Genomic DNA, 22,274 nt, shown 5'->3' on the forward strand with positions numbered 1-22,274 from the left:
ACTATCTAATCTGTCCTCTCTCTATTGCACCCGTATCTAATCTGTCCTGTGTATATTGCACCCCTATCAAATCTTTCCTCTCTCTATTGCACTCCTATCTAATGTGTCCTCTCTCTATTGCACCCCTATCTAGTCTCCCATCTCTTTTCCACCTTTATCTAATCTGTCCTCTCTCTATTACACCCCTATCTAATCAGTCCTCTTTATTACACCCCTATCTAATCTGTCCTCTCTATTACACCCCTATCAAATCTGTCCTCTCTATTACACCCCTATCTAATCTGTCCTCTCTCTATTATACCCCTATCTAATCTGTCCTCTCTCTATTGCACCACAATCTGATCTGTCCTCTCTCTATTGCACCCCTATTTAGTCTGTGTTCTCTCTATTAAACCACTATCTAATCTATCCTCCCTCTATTGCACCCCTATCTAATCTGTCCTCTCTTTTTTACACCCCTATCTAATCTGTCCTCTTACTATTGCACCACTATCTAATCTGTTTTCTCTTTCTATTGCACCACTATCTAATCTGTCCTCTCTCTATTAAATCCCTAATTAATCTGTCCTCTTTCTATTGCACCCCTATCTACCCTGTCCTTTATATTATACCCCCATCTAATCTATCCTCTCTCTATTACACCCCAATCTAATGTGTCCTCTCTCTAATTCATCCTATCTAATCTGTCTTCTCTCTATTACACCCCTATTTAAAGAGTCCTCTTTATTACACCCCTATCTAATCTGTCCTCTCTATTACACCCCCATTTAATCTGTAGTCTCTATTACACCCTTATCTAATCTGTCCTATCTCTATTACACCCCTATCTAATCTTTCCTCTCTTTATTACACCCCTATCTAATCTCTCCTGTCTCTATTACACCTCTATCTAATCTGTCCTCTCTGTATTACACCCCTATCTAATCTGTCCTCTCTCGATTAAATCCCTATCTAATCTGTCCTCTCTTTATTACACCCCTATCTAATCTGTCCTCTCTCTATTACACCCTCATCTAATCTGTCCTCTCTATTACACCCCTATCTAATCTGTCCTCTCTCTATTACACCCCTATCTAATCTGTCCTCTCTCTATTAAATCCCTATCTAATCTGTCCTCTCTTTATTACACCCCTATCTAATCTGTCCTCTCTCTATTACACCCCTATCTCATCTATCCTCTCTCTATTACACCCCTATCTAATCTGTCCTCTCTTTATTACACCCCTATCTAATGTGTCCTCTCTTTTACACCCCTATCTAATCTGTCCTCTCTCTATTACACCCCTCTCTAATATGTCCTCTTTTTATTTCATCCTATCTAATTTGTCCTGTCTATATTGCACCCCTATCTAATCTGTCCTCTCTCTATTGCACCCCTATCTAATATGTCCTCTCTCTATTGCACCACTATCTAATCTGTCCTTTCTCTCCATTTAACCCCTATCTAATCAGTCCTCTCTATTACAACGCTATCTAATCTGTCCTCTCTATTACATCCTTATTTAATCTCTCCTCTCTTTATTAAACCCCTATTTAATCTGTGCTCTCTATATTACACCCCTATCTAATCTTTTCTCTCTCCATTACACCCTTATCTAATCTGTCCTCTCTCTATTACACCCCTCTCTAATATGTCCTCTTTTTATTTCATCCTATCTAATTTGACCTGTCTATATTGCACCCCTATCTAATCTTTCCTCTCTCTATTACACCCCTATCTAATATGTCCTCTCTCTATTGCACCACTATCTAATCTGTCCTCTCTCTCTATTTTACCCCTATCTAATCAGTCCTCTCTATTACAACACTATCTAATCTGTCCTCTCTATTACACCCTTATTTAATCTCTCCTTTCTCTATAAAATCCCTATTTAATCTGTGCTCTCTATATTACACCTCTATCTAATCTGACCTCTATATTATACCACTATCTAATGTGTCCTCTCTCTATTACACCCCTATCTAATCTGTCCTCTCTCTATTGTATCCCTATTTAATCTGTCCTCTCTCTATTACAGTCCTATGTAATCTGTCCTCTCTCTATATCGCCCCTATTTAATCTGCCCTTTCCCTATTACACAGCTATTTAATCTTTCCTCTCCTTATTACACTCCTATCTAATCTGTCCTCTCTCTATTACACCCTTATCTAATCTGTCCTCTCCCTATTACACCCCTGTCTAATCTTTCTTTTATATTATACCCCTATCTAATCTATCCTCTCTCTATTACACCCCTATCTAATCTGCCCTCTCTCTAATTCATCCTATCTAATTTGTCCTCTCTCTATTACACCCCTATCTAATCTGTCCTTTATATCATACCCCTATGTAATCTATCCTCTCTCTATTGTATCTCTATCTAATCTGTCCTGTCTCTATTACAGTCCTATTTAATCTGTCCTCTCTCTATATCGCCCCTATTTAATCTGCCCACTCTCTATTACACAGCTATCTAATCTTTTCTCTCCTTATTACACCCCTATCTAATCTGTCCTCTCCCTTTTACACCCCTGTCTAATCTGTCCTTTATATTATACACCCATCTAATCTATCCTCCCTCTATTAAATCCCTATCTAATCTGTCCTCTCTCTAATTCATCCTATGTAATCTGTCCTCTCTCTGTTACACCCCTATCTAATCTGTCCTCTTACTATTACACACCTATCTAATCAGTCCTCTTTATTACACCCCAGTCTTATCTGTCCTCTCTATTACACCCTATCCAATCTGTCCTCTCTATTAACCCCATATTTAATCTGTAGTCTCTATTACACTCGTATTTAATCTATTTTCTCTATTACACCCCTATCTAATCTGTCCTCTCTCTATTACATCCCTATCTAATCCGTCCTCTCTCTATTACATCCGTATCTAATCTGTGTTCTCTATATTGCACCCCTATCTAATCCGTCATTTATATTAAACCCCTATCTAATCTGTCCTCTCTCTATTACACCCCTATCTAATATGTCCCCTTTTTATTTCATATTATCTAATTTGTCCTGTCTATATTGCACCCCTATCTAATCTGTCCTCTCTCTATTGTACCCCTATCTTATATGTCCTTTCTCTATTCCACCACTATCTAATCTGTCCTCTTTCTGTTTTTTTACCCCTATCTAATCAGTCCTCTCTATTACAACGCTATCTAATCTGTCCTCTCTATTATACCCCTATCTAATCTGTTCTCTCTATTACACCCTTATTTAATCTCTCCTCTCTCTATTAAATCCCTATTTAATCTGTGTTCTCTATATCACACCCCTATCTAAACTGTCCTCTATATTATACCCCTATCTAATCTGTTCTCTCTCTATTACACCCTCATCTAATCTGTCCTTTCTCTATTGTATCCCTATCCTATCTCTCCTCTCTCTATTACACGCTTATTTAATCTCTCCTCTCTCTATTAAATCCCTATTTAATCTGTGCTCTCCATATTACACCCCTATCTAATCTGTCCTCTATATTATACCCTTATCTAATCTGTTCTCTTTCTATTACACCCTTATCTAATCTGTCCTCTCTCTATTACACACCTATCTAATCTGTCTTCTCTCTATTTTATCTCTAATTAACCTGTCCTGTCTCTATCACAGTCCTATGTAATCTGTCCTCTCTCTATATCACCCTTATTTAATCTTTTCTCTCTTTATTAAACCCCTATCTAATCTGTCCTCTCTCTATTAAATCCCTATCTAATCTGTCCTCTCTATATTAAATCCCTTATTTAATCTGTGCTCTCTATATTACACCCCTATCTAATCTTTTCTCTCTTTATTAAACCCCTATCTAATCTGTCCTCTCTCTATTAAATCCCTATCTAATCTGTCCTCTCTATATTAAATCCCTTATTTAATCTGTGCTCTCTATATTACACCCCTATCTAATCTGTCCTCTATATTATACCCCCATCTAATCTGTTCTCTTTCTATTACACACCTATCTAATCTGTCCTCTTTATATTACACCCCTATCTAATCTGTCCTCTATATTTTACCCCCATCTAATCTGTTCTCTTTCTATTACACCCCTATCTAATATGTCCTCTCTCTATTGCACCCCTATCTAGACTCCCAGCTCTAATGCACCTTTATCTAATCTGTCCTCTCTCTATTACACCCTTATCTAATCTGTCCTCTCTCTATTTTATCTCTATCTAATCTGTCCTGTCTCTATCACAGTCCTATGTAATCTGTCCTCTCTATATTACACCCCTATCTAATCTGTCCTCTCTCTATTACACCCTTATCTAATCTGTCCCCTCTCTATTACACCCCTATCTAACCTGTCCTCTCTCTATTACAGCGCCATCTAACCTGTCCTCTCTCTATTACACCCTTATCTAATCTGTCCTCTCCCTATTACACCTTTATCTAATCTGTCCTCTCTCTATTACACCCTTATCTAACCTGTCCTCTCTCTATTACACCCTTATCTAACCTGTCCTCTTTCTATTACACCCTTATCTAATCAGTCCTCTCTCTATTACACCCCTATCTAATCTGTCCTCTCTCTATTACACCTTTATCTAATCTGTCCTCTCTCTATTACACCCCTATCTAATCTGTCCTCTCTCTATTACACCCTTATCTAATCTGTCCCCTCTCTATTACACCCCTATCTAACCTGTCCTCTCTCTATTACACCCTCATGTAATCTGTCCTCTCTCTATTACACCCCTATCTAACCTGTCCTCTCTCTATTACACCCTTATCTAATCTGTCCCCTCTCTATTACACCCCTATCTAACCTGTCCTCTCTCTATTACACCCCTATCTACTCTGTCCTCTCTCTATTACACCCTTATCTAATCTGTCCTCTCTCTATTACACGTCTATCTAATCTGTCCTCTCTCTATTACACCTCTATCTAATCTGTCCTCTCTCTATTACACCCTTATCTAACCTGTCCTCTCTCTATTACACCCTTATCTAACCTGTCCTCTCTCTATTACACCCTTATCTAATCTGTCCTCTCTCTATTACACCCCTATCTAATCTGTCCTCTCTCTATTACACCTCTATCTAATCTGTCCTCTCTCTATTACACCTCTATCTAATCTGTCCTCTCTCTATTACACCTCTATCTAATCTGTCCTCTCTCTATTACACCCTTATCTAACCTGTCCTCTCCCTATTACACCCTTATCTAATCTGTCCTCTCTCTATTACACCCCTATCTAATCTGTCCTCTCTCTATTACACCTCTATCTAATCTGTCCTCTCTCTATTACACCTCTATCTAATCTGTCCTCTCTCTATTACACCTCTATCTAATCTGTCCTCTCTCTATTACACCCTTATCTAACCTGTCCTCTCTCTATTACACCCTTATCTAATCTGTCCTCTCTCTATTACAGCCTTATCTAATCTGTCCTCTCTCTATTACACCCTTATCTAACCTGTCCTCTCTCTATTACACCCTTATCTAACCTGTCCTCTCTCTATTACACCCCTATCTAATCTGTCCTCTCTCTATTACACCCTTATCTAATCTGTCCCTTCTCTATTACACCCCTATATAACCTGTCCTCTCTCTATTACACCCCTATCTAATCTGTCCTCTCTCTATTACAGCCCTATCTAATCTGTCCTCTCTCTATTACAGCCCTATCTAATCTGTCCTCTCTCTATTACAGCCCTATCTAATCTGTCCTCTCTCTATTACACCCCTATCTAATCTGTCCTCTCCCTATTACATCCCTATCTAATCTCTCCTCAATATTATACCCCTATTTCATCTGCTTTTTCTTTATTACACCCCTATTTAATTTGTCCGCTTTATTATATCCCTATCTAATTTGTCCTCCCTCTCTCTATTACACTCCTATATAATCTACCCTCTCTCTATTGCCCCCTTATCTGATTTGCACTCTCTCTATTGCACCCCTATCTAATATGTGCTCTCTCTATTGCACCCCTATCTAATCTGTCCTCTCTATATTACACTCCTTTTCAGTCTGTCCTCTCTCTATTGCACCCCTTGCTAATCTGTCCTTTCTCTATTACACCCCTATCTAATCTGTGCTCTCTCTATTGCATCTAATCTGTCCTCTCTATATTACACCCCTTTCTAACCTGTTCTCTCTCTATTGCACCCCTTTCTAATCTGTCCTCTCTCTATTACACCCCTATCTAATCTGTTCTCTCCCCATTGCGCGCCTATCCAATCTACCTTTTCTCTATTGCATCCCTATCTAATCAATTCTCTATCTATTGCACCCCTATCTGATTTACGCTCTCTCTTTTGCACTCCTATCTAATCTGTCCTCTCTATATTGCACCCCTTTCTAATCTGTCTTTTCTCTGTTACACCCCTATCCAATCTGTCCTCTATATTATACCCCTATCTAATCTGTTCTCTCTCTATTACACCTCTATCTAATCTGTCCTCTATATTATACGTCTATCTAATGTGTCCTCTCTCTATTACACCCCTATCTAATCTGTCCTCTCTCTATTTTATCCCTATTTAATCTGTCCTCTCTCTATTACAGTCCTATGTAATCTGTCCTCTCTCTATATCGCCCCTATTTAATCTGCCCTTTCCCTATTACACAGCTATTTAATCTTTCCTCTCCTTATTACACTCCTATCTAATCTGTCCTCTCTCTATTACACCCTTATCTAATCTGTCCTCTCCCTATTACACCCCTGTCTAATCTTTCTTTTATATTATACCCCTATCTAATCTATCCTCTCTCTATTACACCCCTATCTAATCTGCCCTCTCTCTAATTCATCCTATCTAATTTGTCCTCTCTCTATTACACCCCTATCTAATCTGTCCTTTATATCATACCCCTATGTAATCTATCCTCTCTCTATTGTATCTCTATCTAATCTGTCCTGTCTCTATTACAGTCCTATTTAATCTGTCCTCTCTCTATATCGCCCCTATTTAATCTGCCCACTCTCTATTACACAGCTATCTAATCTTTTCTCTCCTTATTACACCCCTATCTAATCTGTCCTCTCCCTTTTACACCCCTGTCTAATCTGTCCTTTATATTATACACCCATCTAATCTATCCTCCCTCTATTAAATCCCTATCTAATCTGTCCTCTCTCTAATTCATCCTATGTAATCTTTCCTCTCTCTGTTACACCCCTATCTAATCTGTCCTCTTACTATTACACACCTATCTAATCAGTCCTCTTTATTACACCCCAGTCTTATCTGTCCTCTCTATTACACCCTATCCAATCTGTCCTCTCTATTAACCCCATATTTAATCTGTAGTCTCTATTACACTCGTATTTAATCTATTTTCTCTATTACACCCCTATCTAATCTGTCCTCTCTCTATTACATCCCTATCTAATCCGTCCTCTCTCTATTACATCCGTATCTAATCTGTGTTCTCTATATTGCACCCCTATCTAATCCGTCATTTATATTAAACCCCTATCTAATCTGTCCTCTCTCTATTACACCCCTATCTAATATGTCCCCTTTTTATTTCATATTATCTAATTTGTCCTGTCTATATTGCACCCCTATCTAATCTGTCCTCTCTCTATTGTACCCCTATCTTATATGTCCTTTCTCTATTCCACCACTATCTAATCTGTCCTCTTTCTGTTTTTTTACCCCTATCTAATCAGTCCTCTCTATTACAACGCTATCTAATCTGTCCTCTCTATTATACCCCTATCTAATCTGTTCTCTCTATTACACCCTTATTTAATCTCTCCTCTCTCTATTAAATCCCTATTTAATCTGTGTTCTCTATATCACACCCCTATCTAAACTGTCCTCTATATTATACCCCTATCTAATCTGTTCTCTCTCTATTACACCCTCATCTAATCTGTCCTTTCTCTATTGTATCCCTATCCTATCTCTCCTCTCTCTATTACACGCTTATTTAATCTCTCCTCTCTCTATTAAATCCCTATTTAATCTGTGCTCTCCATATTACACCCCTATCTAATCTGTCCTCTATATTATACCCTTATCTAATCTGTTCTCTTTCTATTACACCCTTATCTAATCTGTCCTCTCTCTATTACACACCTATCTAATCTGTCTTCTCTCTATTTTATCTCTAATTAACCTGTCCTGTCTCTATCACAGTCCTATGTAATCTGTCCTCTCTCTATATCACCCTTATTTAATCTTTTCTCTCTTTATTAAACCCCTATCTAATCTGTCCTCTCTCTATTAAATCCCTATCTAATCTGTCCTCTCTATATTAAATCCCTTATTTAATCTGTGCTCTCTATATTACACCCCTATCTAATCTTTTCTCTCTTTATTAAACCCCTATCTAATCTGTCCTCTCTCTATTAAATCCCTATCTAATCTGTCCTCTCTATATTAAATCCCTTATTTAATCTGTGCTCTCTATATTACACCCCTATCTAATCTGTCCTCTATATTATACCCCCATCTAATCTGTTCTCTTTCTATTACACACCTATCTAATCTGTCCTCTTTATATTACACCCCTATCTAATCTGTCCTCTATATTTTACCCCCATCTAATCTGTTCTCTTTCTATTACACCCCTATCTAATATGTCCTCTCTCTATTGCACCCCTATCTAGACTCCCAGCTCTAATGCACCTTTATCTAATCTGTCCTCTCTCTATTACACCCTTATCTAATCTGTCCTCTCTCTATTTTATCTCTATCTAATCTGTCCTGTCTCTATCACAGTCCTATGTAATCTGTCCTCTCTATATTACACCCCTATCTAATCTGTCCTCTCTCTATTACACCCTTATCTAATCTGTCCCCTCTCTATTACACCCCTATCTAACCTGTCCTCTCTCTATTACAGCGCCATCTAACCTGTCCTCTCTCTATTACACCCTTATCTAATCTGTCCTCTCCCTATTACACCTTTATCTAATCTGTCCTCTCTCTATTACACCCTTATCTAACCTGTCCTCTCTCTATTACACCCTTATCTAACCTGTCCTCTTTCTATTACACCCTTATCTAATCAGTCCTCTCTCTATTACACCCCTATCTAATCTGTCCTCTCTCTATTACACCTTTATCTAATCTGTCCTCTCTCTATTACACCCCTATCTAATCTGTCCTCTCTCTATTACACCCTTATCTAATCTGTCCCCTCTCTATTACACCCCTATCTAACCTGTCCTCTCTCTATTACACCCTCATGTAATCTGTCCTCTCTCTATTACACCCCTATCTAACCTGTCCTCTCTCTATTACACCCTTATCTAATCTGTCCCCTCTCTATTACACCCCTATCTAACCTGTCCTCTCTCTATTACACCCCTATCTACTCTGTCCTCTCTCTATTACACCCTTATCTAATCTGTCCTCTCTCTATTACACGTCTATCTAATCTGTCCTCTCTCTATTACACCTCTATCTAATCTGTCCTCTCTCTATTACACCCTTATCTAACCTGTCCTCTCTCTATTACACCCTTATCTAACCTGTCCTCTCTCTATTACACCCTTATCTAATCTGTCCTCTCTCTATTACACCCCTATCTAATCTGTCCTCTCTCTATTACACCTCTATCTAATCTGTCCTCTCTCTATTACACCTCTATCTAATCTGTCCTCTCTCTATTACACCTCTATCTAATCTGTCCTCTCTCTATTACACCCTTATCTAACCTGTCCTCTCTCTATTACACCCTTATCTAACCTGTCCTCTCTCTATTACACCCTTATCTAATCTGTCCTCTCTCTATTACACCCCTATCTAATCTGTCCTCTCTCTATTACACCTCTATCTAATCTGTCCTCTCTCTATTACACCTCTATCTAATCTGTCCTCTCTCTATTACACCTCTATCTAATCTGTCCTCTCTCTATTACACCCTTATCTAACCTGTCCTCTCTCTATTACACCCTTATCTAATCTGTCCTCTCTCTATTACAGCCTTATCTAATCTGTCCTCTCTCTATTACACCCTTATCTAACCTGTCCTCTCTCTATTACACCCTTATCTAACCTGTCCTCTCTCTATTACACCCCTATCTAATCTGTCCTCTCTCTATTACACCCTTATCTAATCTGTCCCCTCTCTATTACACCCCTATATAACCTGTCCTCTCTCTATTACACCCCTATCTAATCTGTCCTCTCTCTATTACAGCCCTATCTAATCTGTCCTCTCTCTATTACAGCCCTATCTAATCTGTCCTCTCTCTATTACACCCCTATCTAATCTGTCCTCTCCCTATTACATCCCTATCTAATCTCTCCTCAATATTATACCCCTATTTCATCTGCTTTTTCTTTATTACACCCCTATTTAATTTGTCCGCTTTATTATATCCCTATCTAATTTGTCCTCCCTCTCTCTATTACACTCCTATATAATCTACCCTCTCTCTATTGCCCCCTTATCTGATTTGCACTCTCTCTATTGCACCCCTATCTAATATGTGCTCTCTCTATTGCACCCCTATCTAATCTGTCCTCTCTATATTACACTCCTTTTCAGTCTGTCCTCTCTCTATTGCACCCCTTGCTAATCTGTCCTTTCTCTATTACACCCCTATCTAATCTGTGCTCTCTCTATTGCATCTAATCTGTCCTCTCTATATTACACCCCTTTCTAACCTGTTCTCTCTCTATTGCACCCCTTTCTAATCTGTCCTCTCTCTATTACACCCCTATCTAATCTGTTCTCTCCCCATTGCGCGCCTATCCAATCTACCTTTTCTCTATTGCATCCCTATCTAATCAATTCTCTATCTATTGCACCCCTATCTGATTTACGCTCTCTCTTTTGCACTCCTATCTAATCTGTCCTCTCTATATTGCACCCCTTTCTAATCTGTCTTTTCTCTGTTACACCCCTATCCAATCTGTCCTCTATATTATACCCCTATCTAATCTGTTCTCTCTCTATTACACCTCTATCTAATCTGTCCTCTATATTATACGTCTATCTAATGTGTCCTCTCTCTATTACATCCCTATCTTATCTGTCCTCTCTCTACTACAGCCCTATCTAATCTGTGCTCTCTCTATTACACTCCTATCTATACTGTCCTCTCATTATTGCACGCTTATCAAATCTACCCTCTCCCTATTGCACCCCTATCTAATCAATCTCTCTCTATTGCACCCCTATCTGATTTACCCTCTCTCTATTGCACACCTATTCAACCTGTCCTCTCTCTATTACACCCCTATCTAATGTGTCCTCTATATTATACCCGTATCTAATCTGTCCTCTCTCTATTACACCCCTATCTAATCTGTTCTCTATATTACACCCCTATCTAATCTGTCCTCTCTCTATTACACCCCTCTCTAATCTGTTCTCTATATTACACCCCTATCCAATCTGTCCTCTATATCATACCCCTATGTATTCTCTCCTTTTTCTATTACACGCTTATCTAATCTGTCCTCTATATTACACCCTTATCTAATCTGTCCTCTATATTACACCCCTATCCAATCTGTCCTCTATATCATACCCATATGTAATCTCTCCTTTTTCTATTACACGCCTATCTAATCTGTCCTCTTTCTATTACACCCCTATCTAATCTGTTCTCTATATTATACCCCTATGTAATCTCTTCTTTCTCTATTACACCCCTATCGAATCTGTCCTCTGTCTATTGCACCCTTATCTAATCTGTCCTCTCTCTATTACACCCTTATCTAATTTGCCCTCTCTATATTACACCCCTATCTAATCTGTCTTCTCTCTATTACGACCCTATCTAATCTGTCCTCTCTATATTACACCCGTATCTAATCAGTCCTCTCTCTATTACGACCCTATCTAAGCTGTCCTCTCTCTATTGCACCCCTATCTAATCTATCCTCTTTCTATTACACCACTATCTAATCTGTCCTCTCTCTATTGCACCCTTATCTAATCTGTCTTTTCTCTATTACACCCCTATCTAATCTGTCCTCTTTCTATTGCACCTCTATCTAATCTGTCCTCTCTCTATTATACCCTGTATCAAATCTGTTCTCTATTTATTACACCCCTATCTAATCTGTTGTCTGTTTATTTTATGCCGAATTAATCTGGCTTCTGTGCATCACGCTTTAACTAATCGACCCTCTTTTTATTAAATATTTGTCTCTAATCTCTGCCTCTTTGTATGACTATTTTCTTTCTTCTTACTTAGAGTTTAGCTGTAGCTTTCCCGTTACGAGGTAAAAGAGAAAATAACCTACGTTTTAATAACAACATTTGCTTAAGGAAAACACTAAATTACTATAAACATTGTTGCCCATTTAGCCACTTATTCAGTTTATTTTATTATCGGAATTTGTACACTAAGCGATGGAAACAATATTTTTCCTTTGGTTGGTCAATTAGAAATGTTTGTCACAATAAAATTTTACAATACCTGAGAATTTTTCCGTAGGTCTTTTTTCATCTGCAGGCTTGATTTTCTTACGGAGTTTTTTCTTGTCATCAATGGTTTTGCGCTGTTCGGCCAAGACAGGAATCCTTGATTGTCGCGGATTTCCAAGCTTGTCCACGGAGCTGCAATCCCTTGAGATTTTCCACCTTTTCTCCGTTTCTTCCTCCGAAGAAGAACTTTTCTCGCTGTCACTGCCAGTCTTCCTCACTGGAATTTTGGACTTTTGTTGCATTGGAGGCAGGCGAATTCTATTAGCGCCTCCAACTTTTTCATTCGCGAACCGCGAAGCCATCGCGAATGGATCGCAGCTTACGCCGCGCGAAAGGATAACTTTTCCAAAAGTTTTTCCTTATATTTTTTCTTTGTGTTTTTTTTTTATGTTTTTCTTTTCGTTTTTGAATATTTTTTCTTTGAAATCGACTCAAAAAATTTCGAAAATTCTCCTGCTCCGAAAATAGGTACAGACCGCACCGAAAGCTGAAGCAAACTGATTGTTTTTTCTGTGGAGCCATGGAAACCTTTCTCTATCCGTTTCGTCACAAACGTCGATCTAAAGACGTCTCTTGTTCGATCGAATGCTCGTGCAAGTAACCGTTCAATTTCCCTTGTAGAAATTGACCTTGTCATTTTAACGTTAGGTTTCTTTAATTTAACTGGTTTTAAACTGGAAAGCCAGCTTAAAGTTTCAGAAATCCTCCGTTTTGCATCGTTTTTCAGAGTATGTCAAGCGAAGCCTGTACAAAAACATTGTTGGAATCAACATGGCGATATCTTTTTGCCTTTATGAACAACAAAAATAAACAAATTACTTTCAATGGGAAAATAATTTCCTGATAATTATATTATTTTTTCTTTAGAATAGATTCACATAAGGTTGCACATTTTAAAGACAGCTTATTTCGATAAGCATTAAGCTTATATGACGCAAAGAAAGCTAAAAAATAATACAGAAAATTGAATTGAAATCTAAAAAAATTATTGAAACACGTGAAAAGGAAGCTCGTACTTTAAACCATGAGCGAATAGATTGCGAAAATTGCATACTGTTTCTTTGTCGTTCAGACAAATTAAGTTCTAGGATAAATAGCAAAACAAAAGCAGGAGAACAAGAAAATTAAACGGCGTTTGGAATTTCATCACTTGTTTATAGCTCGCTGGAGAGTAAAAATTCCGCAACCCTATTAAACACCGCGAAAAATGAGTTAACTTGTAAAACTACTTCTCTAATTAGTCGTGAACGTTTGTTTCCCTCGTTGATAGGTAGAGCTGCATGCCTATGACTAGCCAACGGGAAAAGCAGAGTGCAGTGAATACACGTCGCCACGATGATGTTTTCGACCAAAAGTACCAGAGAACTGTGCAGCTAGCATCATCAATCACCATCTTTATAAGCTTTTCTGGGACATTTCTGCATCCCGTTGCCTAAAATAAAGAGTGAAGTCCAGATTTACGAGGTTTTTGGAAAGTTGCAGGTCGATTTTCATCCACTTTTTGACAAATAACAGATGAATTTCAGAATTTTTCGTTATCCAAATTTTTGTCAAGTTAATCCAGTTTGAAGCCAACTAAATGCACTGAGCAGATGAAAGCCAATTGGATGCCAGGAAGAAACCCATCATAAGTAAGAGGCAGCCTATCAGGGGCGCGAAATTCAAGCAGCTGACAGTTTTATGACAGCTTATAAAGATTAAAAGAAAAAAAAACATTCGCAGCCTCCCCTTTCAGAAAACTGTCATTTTTGTACGGTAGGTTTATGAAAAGGTCACCATTTTCTATGAAGGTAGGTGAAAGGGTACCTTTTCTCCCAAAAAATGGTATATTAAAGGTATGGGTTTGGATCGAAAATCCGCCAATATTAACAGGGAAAATGGATTAAATGCATCTTGCATAGGAAAATGACTACGTGTAAATTCAGTTGTTGGAAATAAACAAGGCGCGTCTTTACATCTTTCAATAAGAGGTCGACATTATCAAATAATAGCCTGGAATGCCTGTGGTTAGGAGAGGAGATGTTATAGGATTGCGTCTTGTCGATTCTTGATATTATGAAAACTATATTAACCAGTAGGGAAAAACATCAGAGAATCGAATACCCTTTCCAAGGATAACTTTTCAGTGTAACTTGTTATTGTGCTCAACACATCATTCATGCTCTCACAGGTTGAAATTAGGGCACAGCCTATATTTCCGTATCGGCCTTAAGCTTGTCTGCAATTGGACAAAATGCCAAACTTGTATTATCTATTGGAACAGTAAAGTTGGAAGATCTTTTCACGCGAGACATTCGAGGGTCAACGTCGTCAATATACTTGTTATAAATTGAAATGATCGACGAACTGACTGATTGATTGATTGAAGCTCACGTATTCCGAGAGCAAACTTGAAATTTACTTCTCAGATCGTGGGTGAACTGCCCATGTAAATTTTCACGCCAAATCAAGTTTATTATTATTATTATTATTATTATTATTATTATTATTATTATTATTATTATTATTATTATTATTATTATTATATTATTTACTCAGTAAGTGGACATGCAGTTCAAAATATTTCTATCTGTGAGCTCTTTATTTCTTTTTAGCGTCGTGTTTCGAAATTGTCACCGCAAATGGAAGTTCTAACTTTTTTCTTGGTTGAAGCTCAAGTGCTTGCTGTTCCAGCTGTGAAAGCTTAGGAGAAGCTCGGGATTCTATGAACCGAAAATTATGGGGGAGGGGTAATCCTTTAAAGGCAGACAGTCTCCTTTATTTTTCAGTGCTGTGAAAGTTATCTGTTCCGTTTCTCACCATTGCAAAAATATATTTGTCCTTTCACTGTACATCCCCAAACCCTCTGCCACTTAGGGAAATAAAAACACACAAACCATCAGTTGACAAATGTTTAATCTTTACAGACTCCAAAAAAATTCTCATAAATAACTTTACTTTCTTTGTGGAAAGGGAACTTAATTTTTTGTTCTTTTAATTAAGATATGAATAATAATTATTGTTATAAATTTTGTTTGTGAGATTTGAGTGCTGAAGGTTCTCTCCACTTTTATCTTTTTTAACTGTAATTCCCTGTTTTTCATTTCAAAACCCTTTCACGGCGTACATGATAAAATAAATAAAAATGAATAAATTCTAAAACTATCGCTACCTAATTTACAATCTATAATCATTCAGTTCTAAGAAGAAAGCTATAATAATAATTATACCAGGAAACATCATTTCCATAATGTGACAAAAATTAAAGACATTTCACCAAAAGAAAGCAAATGTTTTAAGGAGCAAAGACTAAAAGTAACAGAATATCTGCATGTCATTAGATGCAATGTTGCCATGGCAACAGTCTTAATCCAAAAAATGACACCCAATAAATAAGCCTTCTTACATTGGTACCCATACTAGTAAATCTCCAAAAAAAAGCAAAAGCTAAAAGACAACATAACTAGCTTTTCTTTTGTAACTCATCCTAGCTATTTAGGGAGGGTCATTACTAAATATGCTTTGCAGCCACCTTAATAAGGTAAGTTTTTTCACATTCAAAAATTAATGAAATGAACCATAAACAAGAAAATTTTACTATTTACATACAATGTGACAATAAAAATTCATACAAATATGTATTAAATAATTCAAACTATACATTTTGGCTTATAACAATGACTACAGACAATAAATAAATGGAAATTGCCCTCCTAAGAAAATACCTAAAATACCCATATGTTGTAAGCTAAGTCAGACATGTATGACATAAGGAAATATCTTTTTAAAACTTTTAAAATTATTTTTCCATATGATGTCCTTTGAAGTTGATTGCAGTTATAAATAATTATCATGAATGATATGTTTATAGCAATATCTGACAATATGATGTATTTATTTACTTAAAATTTACACAAAGTTAGCAAAGACTATCTAATGAAATGTAACGTGGAGTTGAGTAACTTTACACTGCTCCATTCATCATGATACATTCCACCAATAATTCATGACAATTTAAGTCAGCATTTTTGCTTGATGCCCTGTTGCATGCTGGCTTGTACTAGGGTCATTGGGTAGCCTGTGGCAACAGTGACTTCAGGCTCTTTAAGTGTCATTGCTAAAATACATCACTGTACATCTTAATGCGATCAATCTTTTGATTAATTTAGAGCACACATGGTTCAGGGGTTTCAAACATTGGATCAACACTGTACAACTTCTCAAAATAACAAGGACGAGGAAGAATTCTTCCCACCAGTAAATTCTGGGAGTCTTCAAGGAGCCATCTTAACTGCATAGCAACTCGCCTGTTGTGTACCAAACCCCCAAGGAGAGAGCAAGTAAGTCCGTATGAGATCCATGAGTACATGTGCCCATTGAAGTGTTGTGTGCAGGCACACTGTAAGCAATCCGGCACCTCACACGGAGGGTGATCAGAGATTAAAATGACACCATCAGAGTTGTGGATTTTGTCGCGGAGCAGTTCCTGAGGTCTCTGATCGACGCCGTTCAAGGGAGAGGGTGGATCTTCTAAAACAGGGATAAGCTTCCCCCTTGCAGAGCAGGCTAAAAAGAAAGTTACACTGTTGGTCATTGTTTTTGCAAGCGGAATTTTCACTGATCATTTTATTTCATTCTATTTCTCACTGTCTGCACTTCAATAGCTAGAGTTCAATTATTATTTACAATTTATTTAGGTACAGTTTGAAAAAATCTCGCAAACTTTTACCTGGGACAACCATTCAAAAACTCATTAATAATTCATTAGTCCACTGACCTATCAAAGGTCCATAAAACATCACGTGCAGTGGTTTAAAACCCGATAAAACCTCCTCCTTATTGGTATGCGTTGTTCAAAGTTTTTCTCGTATGCTAATTTCCAACGTTCACAAAAGCATCATTGTTTTATATGAACTCTCTTGACGAACGCTTTTCCAGAAATGTTTTTGAAGCCGTTCAAAAAACTCGCAGCTCGTGTGTTATCGGTTCTAAAACCACTTAAATTCCGATAAAACACTGCTGCCTGTGTTGTAAACATTTACTGCAAATGCGCACAACTAACTTCTGGAAACGGAGACGTGTCCTGAGCTTAACGCATCGAGGTTTAAATACAGTGATTTACATAGCAGGTTTAGTTATAAATTATCAGAGATAGCAATAAACGAAAGCTTACCAAACAGAATAATGTGGTGTCCAGCATCACGAAGACTGCGTATAATTGACTGTGCACGTACTGGACTGTTTTCTTCCACATTCATAACAAGAACGACATTAAGCGGGGCACTTCTGAGTAGATCCATCGTCGCGTTTTCAGTGCAAAGTGGCCTGCCAAATGCGAATAGCAGAAAAGAAGATATAAATATTCACAGGTCAAAATGTTTCGTTAACATTTTGCCAGTTTTAAAACGAGGATTTCGTTGGCCAAGCAAGTTTCAGTGTTAACGGTCCATTTAAATTTTAAACCCCCAGAAAATTAATTTCCCGTAAGGTTATCGGGAAGGTTATAAGCTACCTGCAAGGTTCGCATGTTAAAATCGTCCAACTTTTCTTCGTGTTAAATTGAATACGACATAACTTGTGCGATTAACAACGTTTGAGAGCTGAAAATGGGCCAGAAATGATATGTAAAGCCTGTTTTGAAATGACTTAATGAACGATAACAACTTCTTCGTTTCTTCCTAGTAATTAAAGTGCAGCTTTTCCTTACCTTTGAAACCACGACGGTGCTAGAAATGAGTTTTAGCAGAATCAGTATGCTCTGGAGACTTCAAGACGACTCGCCAGAGAACAGATCAAAACAAACGAGGAAAATGGAAATGTGTTTATATCCGGCAAAAAAAGTTGTAAACAACAGCGAGGAGTCACGTCCGTTACGTGACTTCGATTATCGCGCACGCTGGACATGTGACTAAGCATGGCCCTGAGAAGTCCAGGATATCTCTCAATTTGAATCAGTCTGTTCAATATGACTGACCAGAACGCAGAAATGATCAAGGTTAAGCCAACGGACCTCTTGCAATCACGCAGCATTATGCAACACAATTTGTCTAGACCTTAAAAAAAAGTAACAGGCGACTCGCGGGTCACGTTTGTTGCGCAAAACGTGACCTCGATTGTTTGGAACCACAACACGTGAGGAACTTGCTGACCCTGGGCGAGCGGGGGGCAGTGTCAAAATACGTATAAAATGGCTAGTAGCCAACGATCACCATTTTGAACAGTGTTGGAAATCCTAAATAATTTAATAATTTTAATAATTTTAATACTTCTATTGTGCAGATTGACAAATAATTTGATCAAAATATGCAGGTTGTTTATTTCAAACCAAAAATTTCCCACACGCTGATTGGCTGGTCTATAAGAGTATATGACAATAAAAATAAGGTCGAATGTAACACGCGCTATCTCTGATGGAAAAAATGCCGATTCCGATCGCACTTTTTTCCATGTTATTGAAGAAAAAAATCAACGGTAGTTTTCTATGGTCTATTTAACAAATATTCCACGAGCGCGCGTTAGCCAACGCCGAGTTGGCTATAATCATCTCATATCCAACAAGCGCAAGTGGAATAATTGTTTTATTAAAAACAATCAAGAAATCTTGCTAGATCTTACTGATTTCGCTGTGCAAGAACAACCGGAAGACAATTTAATGGTCGCCATTTCTCGGTCATGGTATAATTGCTCATATACCATGGCCGCTAAGCCAATCAAATCCCTCAAATTGCATTATACAATGATTCAGTTTTTAGTAAAATCTTTTATTAAAATCTGGATCACGGTATAATGCAATTCAAACGATTTGATTGGCTTAGCGGCCATGGTATATGAGCCAAGCAATAGAGACCATTAAATAGTCTTCTTATTGTTTTAATCTTACAAAGCAAAATCAGCAAAATCTAGCAACATTTCTTGATGGTTTTTAATAAAACAATTATAATTAGTTAGGAATTATAATTAATTATTAATAATTATTGTTAAATAGACCATAAAATGATGCCATAAAATGTTCAATCAAAAGCTCCTGTGAGCCAACGCGCAAATGCAGATGACACATCAGTAATTGAAATTAAGACGGCTACGGAAACTTCCTTGAATGCTAAAAGAAATTACATCTATGCCCGATTATGTAACGAGAAATAACCAGTCTTGTACTATAAAAATGATTGTCAAATTTTTCCCTACGGATGGACTAAGATTATTCTGATGCGCCGATTAAAAAAATTTCACGTTCATAGAAGCACGCCATGTGCAGCTACGTCATGCAAATTCAAGTCCGATATAACCTGCGATCAGGCGTTCTTTTTTCCGGGGAAACGCGAAAGTTGCGCAACACAATATCACACATTCTTTCTGACTAAAACTATTCAGTTGGTTTTAGTTCAATTGCAAAGGGAGGATAGGTTAAAAAAATCGGTGAGACCTACAATAAATAAGGCCACTAGTGCTAAACATACATCAACGCATGCCACGTAAAAGCTCTAAAAAGCGTCTTTTTTATTCAAAGTCCATGCCGTCAATTATTTTTCAATGAAATTACTTTTTAATTAAATTATTTCTAAATTAAATTATTTTTGAATTCTTAAAAGAAGAAGACACCGCACTTTGAGAGAAAAAGCGAAAAAACCTATTTTTTTGCTCTGATCTAACGAAAAATCTCCATTCTCACACTAAAATGATTGTCAAATTATTCTGCACAGATTGAATAAGGTAATTCTGATGCGACGTGAAAAAAATTTCCTCGCTTTTTTTTTTCACAACACTGTTTTTTTTAAAAAGAACGTCTTATTTTAGAGGTGAGGCTGAACGTTGTATACACTACATGTATTTCAGTAAATCAAAGTGGACGTGACCAGGAAACCTATAAAAGTGTATTGCCTGCTGAGATATGGTATCAAGAACTGCTGATTATGACAAACCGAGATGTGTGTCACCGATGTTAATGTTATACAAAACATGCTCTTAACTATTTTAAGGTCAAAATTTAACGTTAAAATTTTGCCAGTTTTAAAACGAAGGCTTCGTTGGCCAAGCAAGTTTCAGTGTTACGGTCTATTTAAATTTTAAACCCCCAGAAAATTTCCCGTAAGGTTATCGGGAAGGTTTATATATATATATAGTTTCCGAGCTACCTTCAAGGTTCGCATGCAAAAATCGTCCAACTTTTCTTCTTGTTAAACTGAATACGACATAACTTAAGCGATAGCCCTTATCACGGTTTTCGACGCCATTTGGACGAGCAGGCAAACACGTCTGAAATAACAGTGTTTGTATGGAAATCCGATGTCAAATTATTTTCGTAAAACCTCGCTTCTGAAAAATTCATCAATTGGAAACTTTTAGCACTAGTAAAAGGATTTTAGGAAAAAAAATGGAGGGATGTAGCTGTGCCAGAAAGCGTCCAGTCGTATTTTGAACTTTCCATACATTTGTCTGTATTTTTTCCCGCGAACTATTTCTAGTAGCAGTTCACGGCTGGCTCGCTACACAGACAAATGTATGGGAAGTTTAAAACACGACTGGATGCTTTCTGGCACAGCTACATCCCTCCAATTTTTTTCCTAAAATCCTTTTACTAGTGCTAAAAGTTTCCAATTCATGAATTTTTCAGAAGCGATGTTTTATGAAAATTATTTGACATCGGATTTCCATACAAATGAAACACTGTTATTTTAAACGTGTTTGCCTACTCGTCAAAATGGCGTCCAAAACCGTGATAAGGCCTATTATCAACGTTTAAAAGCTGAAAATGGGCCAGAAACGTAAAGCCTGTTTTGCAATGACTTATGAACGATAACAACTTCTTCGCTTCTTCCTGGTAATTAAAGTGCAGCTTTCCCTTACCTTTCAAACCACGACTGTGCTAGAAATGTGTTTTAGCAGAATCAGTACGCTCTGGAGACTTCAAGACGACTCGCCAGAGAACAGATCAAATAAGACGTGTAAAACGAAAACGTGCCAGTATTTTAATATCCGGTTTAAAAAAAAGGTTGTAAACAACCGTCCGTTACGTAACTTCGATTATCTGGTCACGTGACTAAGCATTGGCCCTGAGAAGTCCGCGAAATCTCTCAATTTGTTAATATGACTGGCCAGAACGTAGAAATGATCAAGGTTAACCCAACGGACCACTTGCAATCACGCAGCATCTTCTGTTTATATGCAACACGAAATCTCTAGACCTCAAAAAGATCACAGGCGACTCGCAGGTCACGTTTTCGCCAAACGTGACCTCGATTGTTTGTTCAATATGACTGATTAGAACGCAGAAATGATCAAGGTTAAACCAACGGACCACTTGCAATCACCCGGCATCTCCTTTTTATATGCAACACAAAATCTCTGACCTCAAAAACAAAAAATAACAGGCGACTCGCGGGTCACGTTTGCGCCAAACGTGACCTCGATTGTTTGGAACCACAACACGTGAGGAACTTGCTGACCCTGGGCGAGCGGGGGCAGTGTAAAAATACGTATAAAATGGTTAGCAGACAACAATCACAATTTTGATCAGTTTATTAATACTTCTATTGCGCAGATTAACAACTAATTTGATCAAATGCAGGTTGTTTATTTCAAACTAAAAATTTCCCACACGCTGATTGGCTGGTGCTAGCTATTGTCTATAAGAGTATATGCATGACAATAAAAATGAAGTCGAAATTATGTAACACGCGCTATCTCAATGGGAAAAAAGCCAATTCCGCTCGTACTTTTTTCATGTTATTGTAGGAAAAGATCAACGGTAGTTTTCTATGGTCTATACTCTTTTAGAAAAAAAACTGGATCACTGCATAATAAATAGACGTGACGAAACACGCCAATGACATGTCTCACACTTGTAACTTAGTCCTAAACAACCAATCATTGTCACGTATTTTATATTTTAAATCTTCTTTGTAACGATCCTTTTATGTTTCTCACTTTTCTTTTTCGTTCAGCCCCCGAGGAAGGTT

The 22,274-nt window shown here is 37.6% G+C and overlaps 2 protein-coding genes across 4 annotated transcripts in view; both read right to left on the reverse strand.

The window, feature by feature from the left end:
* The window catches only part of LOC146455733 (uncharacterized), a 33,000-nt gene extending 19,992 nt beyond the window's left edge, over positions 1–13,008 (reverse strand). The window contains exon 1 of the mRNA XM_085093865.1: positions 12,332–13,008. Within this exon, the coding sequence (XP_084949991.1) occupies positions 12,332–12,641 (310 nt within the window). The 5' untranslated portion in view covers positions 12,642–13,008. The remainder of the gene's footprint in view (positions 1–12,331) is intronic.
* A 2,209-nt stretch (positions 13,009–15,217) lies between these two features.
* Positions 15,218–21,237, reverse strand: LOC146455734 (uncharacterized). 3 transcript variants are annotated; one of them, XM_085093892.1, is made up of 4 exons: positions 18,026–18,334; positions 17,831–17,918; positions 17,492–17,643; positions 15,218–16,884 (listed from the first exon to the last, which is right to left on the reverse strand). In XM_085093892.1, the coding sequence occupies exons 3-4, from the start codon at positions 17,616–17,618 to the stop codon at positions 16,484–16,486; spliced, it is 528 nt and encodes a 175-aa protein (XP_084950018.1). In that variant the 5' UTR covers positions 17,619–17,643; positions 17,831–17,918; positions 18,026–18,334; the 3' UTR covers positions 15,218–16,483. The 3 variants fall into 3 exon arrangements, with proteins under 3 accessions (XP_084950018.1, XP_084950017.1, XP_084950016.1); XM_085093891.1 differs by lacking the exons at positions 17,831–17,918; positions 18,026–18,334 and adding an exon at positions 21,163–21,237; XM_085093890.1 differs by lacking the exon at positions 17,831–17,918 and having other exon boundaries at positions 18,026–18,332.
* Positions 21,238–22,274: the final 1,037 nt, after the last annotated feature.

Source organism: Pavona decussata, unplaced genomic scaffold (assembly GCF_977016875.1).
Source record: "Pavona decussata unplaced genomic scaffold, jaPavDecu1.1 SCAFFOLD_270, whole genome shotgun sequence".
Taxonomy (NCBI): Eukaryota; Metazoa; Cnidaria; class Anthozoa; order Scleractinia; family Agariciidae; genus Pavona; species Pavona decussata.